General features: G+C 43.3%; 1 protein-coding gene across 9 annotated transcripts in view; it reads left to right on the top strand.

Moving 5' to 3' along the window:
• Positions 1–12446, top strand: part of Map4k3 (mitogen-activated protein kinase kinase kinase kinase 3) — a 148294-nt gene that overhangs the window by 86806 nt on the left and 49042 nt on the right. For all 9 annotated transcript variants that reach the window (NM_001360278.1, NM_001290345.1, XM_006524198.3 and 6 more), the window contains 2 exons: positions 5203–5281; positions 11528–11586. In NM_001360278.1, coding sequence (NP_001347207.1) covers positions 5203–5281; positions 11528–11586 — 138 coding nt within the window. The remainder of the gene's footprint in view (positions 1–5202; positions 5282–11527; positions 11587–12446) is intronic.

Genomic DNA, 12446 nt, shown 5'->3' with positions numbered 1-12446 from the left:
AAGAGCTGTCTCCAGCAGTGAGAGCCTCAAGGGGAGCCTTTCCCGTACAGGAAACTTGCTAGGCGTTGTTATCACCTGAGATGGATGCTACATCCTCTTCAGGTGGAGGATGGAGCTGCTGAGGGTTTCAAACATGGTCTCGTGAACCCCTCCGTTTGTGAGACCCCCGTGATTTCTGTAAGTGCAGGGGCTTATCCCTAGGATGCTTTTCTTAGGGGCAGTGGCTTAGGTTACCCTCAGTCCTTAGCTTGGTCTCAGTTCTAACAGAAGGGAAGAACAGAGGAAAACTGAGTCAAAGGGAGGAAATATGTCTCCTGACAAACAGATTGTCACGCTGCTTCAGCATCACTTCCTGCGTTGCTCTCTTGCTCACTTGGTGGAAACGGCTGCAGCAGATTTTCTTTAATCACAGGTTTCCCCTCCACCACAGAGAAAGCTGGTCGCAGCCTTTAAACAACCATTGGATTATGGAACTGTTCAGTTTTGAATGTTAGTTTATGTTTGGCCCAGTGAACATTATTGGGAAGCTACTATGGATGACATACATTCCCTAGTCTTTAAAAGGTCTGTCTGAGGAGTAAGAAAAGAGAGCAGCCAACTCTCTATTAAGGAAACCAGAAACAGTCTATTAGAGACCTCAGAGACATTTCCTGTGAGAGACCTCAGAGATGGTGTTTCAGAAAAACTGACACTGTTGGGCACAGTGTGATTTGAGGGAGGCGTAGGAAAGGAACCTAAGATTAAAAACCTCAGGACCTGGGGTTGGGATTTAGCTCAGTGGTAGAGTGCTTGCCCAGCAAGCACAAGGCCCTGGGTTTGGTCCTCAGTTCTGAAGACAAAATAACAAAAAAAGCCTCAGGACCATTCTTCTAATGATGTGTATGTATGCATGTCTGTGCCCAGAGGTGTCAGGTCCCCTTGGGGCTGGAGTTACAGGCGGTTGTTAGCCACCCAATATGGGTGCCAGGAATGGAATTCCCATATCTAAATGCTTGAGTTCTGTGTTTAAATACTCTTTATCCTTGAATAATATCCATGAACAATGATTGCAATCAAGGCCAGCTTATAAGTGGTTAAGAAGACATAGTGTGAACTAACCCGATGGCCCTGAGGGTAAAGCACTTGCTGCTCAAACCTGAGTCCCATCCCAGAACCCGCCTGGGAGACCTGACTCCCAGACATGCATCATACATGCACATACTCACATGCACGCAATGATAACAGTAAGCCTCACCACCACCATCATCATCATCATTTTTAAAGAAGATAACTGTACATGTTTGTTCTTCCATTTGCTGAGTTCCTATGACAGTGGGTTTTTTTTTTACATTAAATAACAGCATATAGTAGTACATCATATAAGTATATTTAAAATAAACTTTTAAAGGAAGCTTAAAGATTAATGTAATGGGGGGAGGGTATTTACTATTATTGCCCATGACCTAGTTTGTTTTTCACTGCTGTGACAAAACAGTGACCAAAACCAACATGAGGGGGAAAGGGATTATTTGGCTTACAGTCACACTCATGGTTGATCACTGAGACAAGCCAAGGCAGGAACTCAAGAAGAGCAGAAACCTGGCAGCAGAAGCTGAAGCGGACACCATGGAGGAACATTTGCTTACTGTCTTGCTCTTCCTGGCTTTCTTACACTGCTTTCTTGTACCACCCAGAAACACCTGCACAGAGGTGACACTGCCCACATAGACTAAGCACTCCCATGTTAATTGTATTTTAAAAAAAAAAAAATGCCCCATAAACTTAACTACTGGTCAGTCTGATGGAAGCATTGCTCCTAGCTTGTATCACGTTGACCAAAAACTAGCCAGGACTTTTCTGAACGGGAGGGAGGGAGGGAAGGAGGGAGAAAAGATATTTTGTGGATTCCTAGAACCTAAAGGAGAGTATTATTGGGGTAGACACCAACAATTATGGTTGTGGTAAGATGTATGTGCCTTGCTATGTTTTAAAAGGCAGTACCTGAAAGTTAAACTTAATGATGTCATCGCGCCAGAATTCACTTGTCTTGGATCAAGATGATCTAAGATGGGTTAGCTTGCACTCTCCCTAAAACTCCAGACATCAGTGGATTTGACTTAGTGACACATGGTCTGTTGGTGCCGGACGTTGCTAGTAAGTGAGCATAAGCAGATATGGATAATTCATGAAGGGACTTGCTAATGGTCCGACCTTTTTCTAGAAACAGACTGTAGTGGGAATTGACCATGAACCATAGTTAGCCAATCCTTCAGCTAACAGGAGTGACTGGGACCACCATTACTTGCTTTGTAGCAGGTCTTGTCAGACTGAGTTGCTTGTGAGCAGCCGTAGCATGAGAGCAGAAGTCTGACATTATTCTTGGCCTCTTCCTTTAAGTTGCCAATAGCACCCTTGTGAAATCAGAAATGTCCAGTAATGTCATATGTCTCTTTATGTACAAAATTTCCCTCTGGTCACAAAACATTTTGCCAAGCATGGTGGCACTTGTGTATAATCCCAGCATTAATAGGATCACAAGTTCAAAGTCAGTGTTTGCTACATAATGAAATCCTATATGTGTATATAAATAAACAAACAAACTGGCTTATGTTAACTTTATAGTGCTTATATTGTCTGTCTTTCCTTCATTCAGTAAAAACTTCATTTTTATTTGGGTTCATATTTTAAAGGGCCTGTGTTTTGCATTTGTTATGTAATAATAGTCAAATAATAATAATAGTCATAGAACCTATGAATAATAATAACTTGAACCAATATGAGATGACTTGTGAAGGGTAAGATTTTGTATAATTTTCAAGAAGTAATTTTTTAAAATGTCTGCCAAGCATGGTTGTGCAGATCTGTAATCTGAGCAATTGGCAGACAAAAATAAGATGAAAGGTTCAACACTAGGCACCAGCTACATAGAAAGTTTGTGGCTATTCTGAGCTACATTTAATCTTAAAATGAAATAGTTGGGCATGGTTACGCACATATGTAATGCCGACTTTCGAGGCAGAGGCAAAGGAGCAAGGCAGCCAGCCTTGGTAGATACTGTGAATGAGAAGACGGGGTTGGTGAGACAGCACGGTGGTCAGGGTAAGAGCTCCTGCCTCCACACACATCCCATGACAGGAGCGTCCGCACACATAGCAAGCAGGCAAATAAGTAAATAAATATGATTGCTTTAAAGAAAGCAAGAAATAGTTTATTTAACAATAGTTAATACATATTATAAGTTATGTATTTTCATTCTCCAGGTCTCTTAAAAAGTAAAAAACAATAACTTCTGTCCTAATGCATGAAAAGTATTATTTAAAGAGAAAATTGGAAGTTACTCGTTGTTTATTTCAATGCCATTTGGATGGTTCTCCACCATTGCTTTTGTGAACTGTTTCCTCCTGTAGTTACTGACTTGCCACAGCAGGTTTCTGTGGCTGGTCCATGTTACATGTTACATGTTACATGTTACATGTTACATGGATTGAGAACCATCATGCTGGAAAGGTCAAGTTTAAGTGCTGTTCCTTGTTTGAGAATGTGTGCCTGTGGCCTCTGTTCCCCAGCAGCTGGCCTTCCTCAGACTCAGAACTCGTGCTGCCTGCTGCCTGCCTGCCCCATCTCTTCCTTGTTGCTTTAGAGCAGCTTGTGCCCAGTGTGACCCCCTCCGCTTTCACTTCAGGAGCCGTGTCACGACAGTTCTTTCTCTCAGCAATCTCTTTCTGTGTGCACTATTGTGGGGGAGGCTCTCTTGCACAACCGTCAGTCAGTACGTGGGAGTGGAAGATGCCATTGAGGCTTTGGGCCGTCTCTGTTCTCCATGCTGGGAATAGTAAGGCCTCAGGACTGCCTCTCTTCATCTAATCAAGTAATACCGGGAAGCTGATTCCAGACATGCTGGAGAGTCATTCCCAGAGGGTTTCCTTACGCCATAAGTTTTATTCTTTTGCTACTTTGAGCCTTCAGCAGCTCTCACACTGGGGTATACAGAGTAAGCTTTCAAAAGCAGCATCTATGAACAACCCCTTTAAAATCACACCATCCTTATTGACTTATCTTTTGCTAGTGGAAATGATAATGGCGTATCTAAAGTCCAGAGAGACTAAGATGGAATGAAGACCATGCTTTTAATGAACGTGGGGGGTGGGACGGTTCTGAGAGAGAAAAGCTAGAGTTGACAGAAACGTGAATGATAGATATCATTGTGAACAGTCTTACTTCAGTCAGTCTAGTTCATATGAAAAAATGAAACATGTCATTATCTCCTGTCATCTGCAAGTGAATGTGTACTTAATGTCATTTCAAAATTCTGTAAGCCAAAGCATAAGCTGTAAAATCCACCTGAGGCCCAGCTAGATGGACGGATGGCTCAGTGGGCACTCACTTGTCCCCCACGGACAGCCTGCGTTCCATCCCTGGGACCTGCATGGTGGGAGGAGAGAACCGGCTCTCCTAGGCTGGCCTCTGACCTCCACACCAGTGTGCGCCTCCGGCCCGTTATTATGAGACGCTGTGCAGATCTTCATAGCTATGCCTTTTATTTTCCCTTCATTCTTTCATTTCAAGGAAGTCTCACAAAACTATCCAGGCTGACCTTCATCACCTGGGGTCAATCTTTCTGCCTCAGCCCCCACCCCCAGACTAGCTGGAACTATAGGTGTCCCCCCACTGCTCTGGCTTCTCTGCCTGGGTATAACTTGTTCATTCTTATAAAATGGACTGTGCATGTCTATGGTGCTGCAAATAAACAGAACATGGCTTAATTCTATATTTCACTCAATCACAGGAGCATGTTCTACCAGAATAAAAAAGCAATTTGCTTTAACTGGATAACTTAACATATTCTTATTTGTGCCTTCATAGTTGGACTGATACTGCGATTAACATTTTAAATGAAACGTTGCTTTAATTTTCATTTTTGTCAAACATTTCATTTATCCTTGCATAATTTTGTAGATAGAACTGTGACTTAAGATTATCAAGTATTGGGCTGGTGAGATGGCTCAGTGGGTAAGAGCACCCGACTGCTCTTCCAAAGGTCAGGAGTTCAAATCCCAGCAACCACATGGTGGCTCACAACCATCTGTAACGAGATCTGACGCCCTCTTCTGGAGTGTCTGAAGACAGCTACAGTGTACTTAACATATAATAAATAAATAAATATTACCCAAAAAAGATTATCAAGTATTACATATCAATAGTTTTGGTTTTGTTTTTTTTAAGCCTCTTGTTGCCGTACCACATAGAATTCCTTCAACGAGTAGAAATGTGAGAGAAGAAAAAACACGCTCAGAGATAAACTGTGAGTACAGACTCTTTACCATCTGTAAGTCAGTGACCAAAATGAGATTTTAAACTGTAGTTTAGTTAGAATTACTATCTTTTTAATTTTTAAGGTATGTAAACACAGTTATATGTAAAGTTTAATGAGGACTATATGGATTCTCTCGATCCCTCTGGAACTTTGGGTAACAAGAATTAAACGTGTCACACTTGAAGGAAAAGTAAGGCGTCAGCCTAGGGAAGGTGGATGGCATCATGGGAATGCTCCTTTGCTGCTGCTAAATCCTTGTAAGTGGCCTAGAGACCTTGTTAAGTGCAGCCTGTGGGTCAGTAGAGAGGGCTAGAGCGTCCTCTGACACTCTGTGTGTGCATGCGCCTGTGCTAAGGGGCCACTCTGGGTGTGAGCTTTAGAAAGAAATCTGCAAACCAGCTGTGAAACCACCTGGGACTTAAAAGTCGTTTCTCAGGCTTCACCCATCCAGAACCTGCTTGAAGGGCTGGTCTTGGCCCTGGATAAGGAGATACCTGTAGCCTAGCTTTTCTGAGGCTTCTAGGTGTACTCTTTATGGGTAGGGACAGATAAAATTATCATATTCTTCAAGTGTAGAGGGAACCACTGGATCCAAGCCTCCACTTTCAGTCATTTGGCTTTGAAGTCTGACTCACTGTTTTCTTGAATGTTTAAGGTGTGTCTTACTTGGGGTTTCTATTGTTGTGATAAAATACCACGGTGTGATTGTTTCAGGTGTGTCTTAATGGGAGCTTCTATTGTTGTGCTAAAATACCATGGCTGGGAATGTTTCAGGTGTGTCTTACTTGGGGTTTCTATTGCTGTGCTAAAACACTATGACAAAAAGCAACTTGGAGAGGAAAGGGTTTGTTTTTATTTCATCTTTGTAGGCCATCATTTAAGAAAGGCACTTGACAAGACCTCCAGGTAGGGCAAAAGCTGATGCAGAGGCCATGGAGGTATACTGCTTACTGGCTTGCTCCTCAGGGCTTGCTCAGCCTGGCTTTCTTGTGGAACCCAGGACCATTCTCTCAGGGTGGTACCACTCACTGTGAGGTAGGCCCCCTCATCAATCATCAATCCAGAAAATCTCCACATGCTTGCCCACAAGCCAGTCTGGTGGGGCATTTTCTTAATTAAGGTTCCCTCCCACCAGATGACTCTAGCTTGTTCAAGTTGACAAAATAAAATTGTGTAGGGTGTTTTATGATTATGTATGAAGTTTGCCATACAGAAGTGTTCCATGATGTTACCTATACCGAGAGGCATTGGAACAATGATTAGGGTAATTTCTCCTTCCTATGTTATGTTTCCAGCTGCCTGGTTTTTCTTCGTATGACCAGTTCTTAACTAAACGGTGTTCAGACAACAGTGTAGAAAGGCTGTATGTTGCCTTTGGTTTTAGGAAGCCCCCGCTGCCTTGAGCTAAATGTCTTCTATCACCTTTCCAGACTCTTCATAGCCTCACATTATAGGATTGGCATTGATTTGTTAGTGGCTTTGGGGAGGGTTAGCTGTCTTGGAGAAACTAAGAATGTTTCCCCTGGATAATAAGATGGAAATTGGGGCTAGTGAGATGGCTCAGCGGTTAAGAGCACTGACTGCTCTTCCAAAGGTCCTGAGTTCAAATCCCAGCAACCACATGGTGGCTCACAGCCATCTGTAATGAGATCTGATGCCCTCTTCTGGTGTGTCTGAAGACAGCCACAGTGTACTTATATTAAAAATAAATCTAAAAAAAAAAAAAAAAGACGGAAACTTACAGAGAATGGCTTGTGTAAGTACAAGGAAGTGGTAGAGAAAAACAGATGCGCCTGATAGACGGGTATAAGCAGAGACTTGGCATTAAAAAGTGCAGGCAGTGTTGTATACGGGATGGTCATCAGTCATTTAAACAGGAGCTGGAAGAGACCGGCAGAGGCATGTCTCAGCATCATAGCAGAAGAGCACTGTCAGCGTTGGGTGTGAAGAATGAATCTCTGTGGAGACTCTGCTCTCCTGGGAATATATTCCACTCCATCGAGTACAGGGCCAGAGAGGGCTGCTGGGTATTTTTAATACCTTGCTGAGAGTCATTTGCAATCTTTGATGTAAGATTGTGCATGAGCCGTAATAGAGGGTCCATTCTTGAGCAGTCTACTCCTCCAGAGAATCTTTTGCCATCTGCTCCATTAACAACTGCCAGTGCACACTAGTTAGTACTCAGATACACTCTTCACACAGAGCCAGTGCACACTAGTTAGTACTCAGATACACTCTTCACACAGAGCCAGTGCACACTAGTTAGTACTCAGATACACTCTTCACACAGAGCCAGTGCACACTAGTTAGTACTCAGATACACTCTTCACACAGAGCCAGTGCACACTAGTTAGTACTCAGATACACTCTTCACACAGAGCCAGTGCACACTAGTTAGTACTGATACACTCTTCACACAGAGCCAGTGCACACTAGTTAGTACTCAGATACACTCTTCACACAGAGCCAGTGCACACTAGTTAGTACTCAGATACACTCTTCACACAGAGCCAGTGCACACTAGTTAGTACTCAGATACACTCTTCACACAGAGCCAGTGCACACTAGTTAGTACTCAGATACGCTCTTCACACAGAGCCAGTGCACACTAGTTAGTACTCAGATACGCTCTTCACACAGAGCCAGTGCACACTAGTTAGTACTGATACACTCTTCACACAGAGCCAGTGCACACTAGTTAGTACTCAGATACGCTCTTCACACAGAGCCAGTGCACACTAGTTAGTACTCAGATACGCTCTTCACACAGAGCCAGTGCACACTAGTTAGTACTCAGATACGCTCTTCACACAGAGCCAGTGCACACTAGTTAGTACTCAGATACACTCTTCACACAGAGCCAGTGCACACTAGTTAGTACTCAGATACACTCTTCACACAGAGCCAGTGCACACTAGTTAGTACTCAGATACACTCTTCACACAGAGCCAGGATGCAGAGAACTGTTTCTCTGCACTTTAAAACCCATGCCTTCTATTGTCAAAGATTCAAGTCTCTTGGTTTAGTTGTTACTAGAAAAGTTGAAAAGATGTATTTTTTGTTTTCTATATCTGGGTGTTGACCTGAATGTACGTGAGCCATGTGCATGCAGTGCCCTGCAGTGGGGGGGAAAGGAACCAGCGTGTTCCTCAACTAGCCCCTGACAGGCCACAGGGCTCCCGCCAGGCGATCTCACTTGTGTCTCTCACCCTACAACTCTCTGCCCCATGGGGTCTCAGGGCTCCTGCCAGGACATCTCTCTGGTGCTCCCCACCCCCCCCCCCAGTTCCTCTCACTACCACCACACCCCATGGACATCCATCTCAACACCTAATTACCCGGTAGAATTAAACTCTTTAAGCTTTTAGTTAACCAATCAGATTTATGTATCAACAAAATCACAATTTACAAGGTGCCAATACAATAATTTCAGAGCCAATTGAATATGATAAAAGCTTTATCCCAATATTTCTAACCTTGTGAAATCATATCTACTTGTGGCTGGTAATTGCCACGCGAGTTAACATGGGTTAACATCCGCAGCCATCTTCCTTCCTGCTCCCCTCTGAGCACTCTGTCTCTCTGCAACTCTTAGCCCCGCCTCCATTACCCCTGTCCAATCACAGACCTCCTCTGCACTAATGTAATAGGACAGGGAAAATCCTGCAACAGTGCCCATGGAGGCCAGAAGAGGGCATCCGATCCCCCTGGAACTGTCATTAACAGATGGTCATAAGCCACCCTGTGGGAGCTAGGAACCAAACCCAGGTCCACTGGAAGAGGAAACTCTGCTCTTAATGACTAAGCCATCTTTCCTGCCCTATTATTTACACTTTATATGTAAAGTTAAAATCAAATTTTTTAGTAATTATGTTATAGACCAGTTCTTTCCCTCACTTTAGTTGACAATGATACCTGGTTTGGGCCAACTTTCTTAATAGTTAGCTGTGGTATCTTTTTTCCTTTTGTTTTTCTCAGACAGGGCCTTGCTGTTAGCCTAGGTTGGCCTTGAGCCCTCTATATAACCCATGATGGGATTGAGTCTTCTGCCTTAGTCACCTCAGAAATCTTTACACTTGTGACTCATTTCATCTCCGTGGTCTTTGACACTTCACCCTGACTATAAAAGCAGAGAGCTCTAACGTAATGGTGGTAAACCACTGTGTGCAGTAGAACATCAGAGACTAAAGGTTCTGTACTGTAAAACATTCATTGTCTCACAGAGGCCGTGAAGGTCAGAAGTCTAGATCAGCATTTCTCGTAGTTACTGGTCTTCTATTGCTGAGAAGGACACCAGGACCATGGTAAATCTTAGAAAAGAAAGCCTGGACCTGGGGCCTGCTTACTGTCTCAGTTGCTGTTCTGTTGCTGTGAGGAGACATCATGACCAAGGCAACTTTTATAAAAGACAGCATTTCATTGGGGGCTTGCTTACAGTTTCAGAGGATCAGCCGTTATCCTCAGGGCAGGAAGCATTGGCAGTATGTGTGGTGCTGGAGCAGTAACTGAGATGACATCCTGTTCCGTAGGCAGAGTGAGAGTGGGCCTGGTGTGGGCTTTCAGAGCCCATCCCCAGTGACACACTTCCTCCCACAAGGCTACACCTCCTAATCCCTCTCAAATAGTTCCATTCCCTGATGAGTAAGCATTCAAATATATGAGCCTATGGGAGCCATTTGTATTCAAATCCCACATTTACAGAGGGTCAGTTCCTTATGATCGTGGTGGGGAGCAGTAACTGAGGTCTACATCCTGATCCACAGGCCACGAGAACCTGAGCCTTGCATGGACTTTGGAAACCTGAAAGCCCCTCCCAGTGACACACCTACTCCATCAAGGCCACATGCCTAATCCTAATTTTTTCAAACCTTTCCACTTACCTGTGACTAAGAATTCAAATATATGAGCCTATGGGGACCATTCTTATTCAAACCACCACATTCCAAAGTATCTTCTGAGACTCAAGGGAAGCAGATTACACACTTCCAACATAAAATGCACAGACTACACCTTACCATATCAAAAGGAGAAAAGGGATCATAGTGAGGGAATACTGGGCCAGAGCAAGACTGAAGCCCAAAAGGACAAACATGCATCTCATGTTTCATGTCCAACCACCCTTCAGATCTCCAACGTCTTTCAGCTTATTGACTGACTTCTCTCTCTCGAGCTGGTTCCATGCCCGGGCTGGCTTCAGCTTTCCTTGTCAGATATCCCAAAATTCTGGCATCTCAAACACAATCCAGAGTTCATCTTCACAGCTTCAGAAAAGTCCTCTCTAGGCATGCATGCATGGACGCCCCCATACACACTTGGTCTCAAGGGCTTTCCTTAGCCACAGCTAGAGATTCCACAACCCCTTTCTTGTCTCCCTGACTCTAAAGCTAGAACCATGTGGCTGAAGCTTCCAAGCTTTGCTGTTTGCTGGGGCTCCAACAAGGACACACCCACTCTAACATCTAAGCCACACCTTGTAACTCAAATAGTTTCACTCCTGGTGACTAAGTATTGGGAGTTAGTTTTCTTCAAACCACCACAGTGTGGCAGAGTGTTTCAGACTAAGGGCCTCTGGTGACAGAGCTGTCAGGATGTTCCCGGCAACTATGGCCATGGAAGGCTTGGCTAGTAGGCTAGATGGTTTCGTCCACACTCACTTATATTACTGCTAGCTAAAGGCCCTCGCCTTAGGGCAGCTCACAAAGGAGTTTCCTCCAAACTAGATGATCCAACAGAAAGACAGAACCTTACCATGAAGGTCAGCCATTAGGTCTGCCATGTTTGCTTTGTCATCTCCACAAACTCTGATCTGGTATAAGAGAATTACATGGGAATTACTGGGGCCATCTCGCATGTGATTCACACACCTATTGGCACCAGCTGATGTCTACCTGGCCAGATACCAAGTTCAAAAATCTCTTATGCTGGACTACAGCACATGAGCAAGTTATGTTCTGATTTTAACTTGCCATTTTGCTTGGTTTTTTTTTTTCTTTTTACAGTAGAAAATAACTAATAAGCAAAGGATACAACTCGGTACAGAATAATTGCCCGTGATGATCAAGGCCCTGGTTCAACCCCCACTACTGCATGCATAGATTAAAATATCACACCAATTAATATTTACAGGAAGTTCCTGTGTTCAAGGCTAGCCTACGCTAAAATAGTAAGACCCTGTCTCAAAAATACAAGGAAGGAAATATCCCATGTCCTGATATAACCTCTTTTTCTTCTCAGTTGGCCAGGTAAAATTTGATCCGCCCTTAAGGAAGGAGACAGAGCCACATCACGAACTTGTAAGTGCCATGGTCTTGGAACGTTAGCCTCTGAACATAGATCTTAAATTTGCCTTTGTCATACATTGGTACGGACTAGCTAGGACTGAATATTTTCATATTTGGAAGAAAAAATGGTAACTCTAAATACTGAATAAATAAATCTGTGTTGCTGAAAATGAGTATTTTTAAAATGACTTGAAGAGATAAGTTTTATCACTCTGATTGACTGTTTTAAATGCTGGCTTTTTACCTTTGTTTGAATTTGTGTTTGGTTTTGAGGCGCTTCTTTTGTATCCACTAGGGAAAGTGCCATGGCCTCTAAAAATCCCAGCATGTAGAGCACTAACACTCAGGCAGAGCAGGCATGGAAGTAATAGAACACTTGGCAGTGTGCAAAGGCTCGTGAGGCTCCAATGGGGTTCCTGTGTGCTGCTGTTTAACTGCAGTGCTCTGGTCCAGTCTTGGAGACAGAGTGCTCTGCAAATATTTGAGACATTAATTAATATTTTATGGAAGAATAAAGATGAGATTTTAAAATGATTTTAATAAAATTGCTTTGCCAAGGTCACAAATTATTAGTATGATGGGTTTTCCTTTCCCATTTGATAAATTAGAAGAAAATAATGGTTAATACATACTGTGGGAGTTTTCTTATGAAGTTTAAATGCATATTTTCACCACTTGACTGGCACAAAGGAAGATATCAGCTTGTCTTCTGATTTCATTGTACTAGCCTGAAGGAAGGGAATGTTAAAATCTTAAAATGATCATAGTTTTACATTAAAGCCTGCCATTCCTGTAGAAGGATGCGGAAGATTAGGAACTACAAGTCGTCGTGATGTTTGTGAATGCTAACTGTGTGTTGTTAAGGCAGTGTG

Source organism: Mus musculus, chromosome 17 (assembly GCF_000001635.26).
Source record: "Mus musculus strain C57BL/6J chromosome 17, GRCm38.p6 C57BL/6J".
Lineage (NCBI taxonomy): Eukaryota > Metazoa > Chordata > Mammalia > Rodentia > Muridae > Mus > Mus musculus.
The sequence above is the reverse complement of the archived record's forward strand: the minus strand, read 5'-3'. Positions and strand labels throughout refer to the sequence as shown.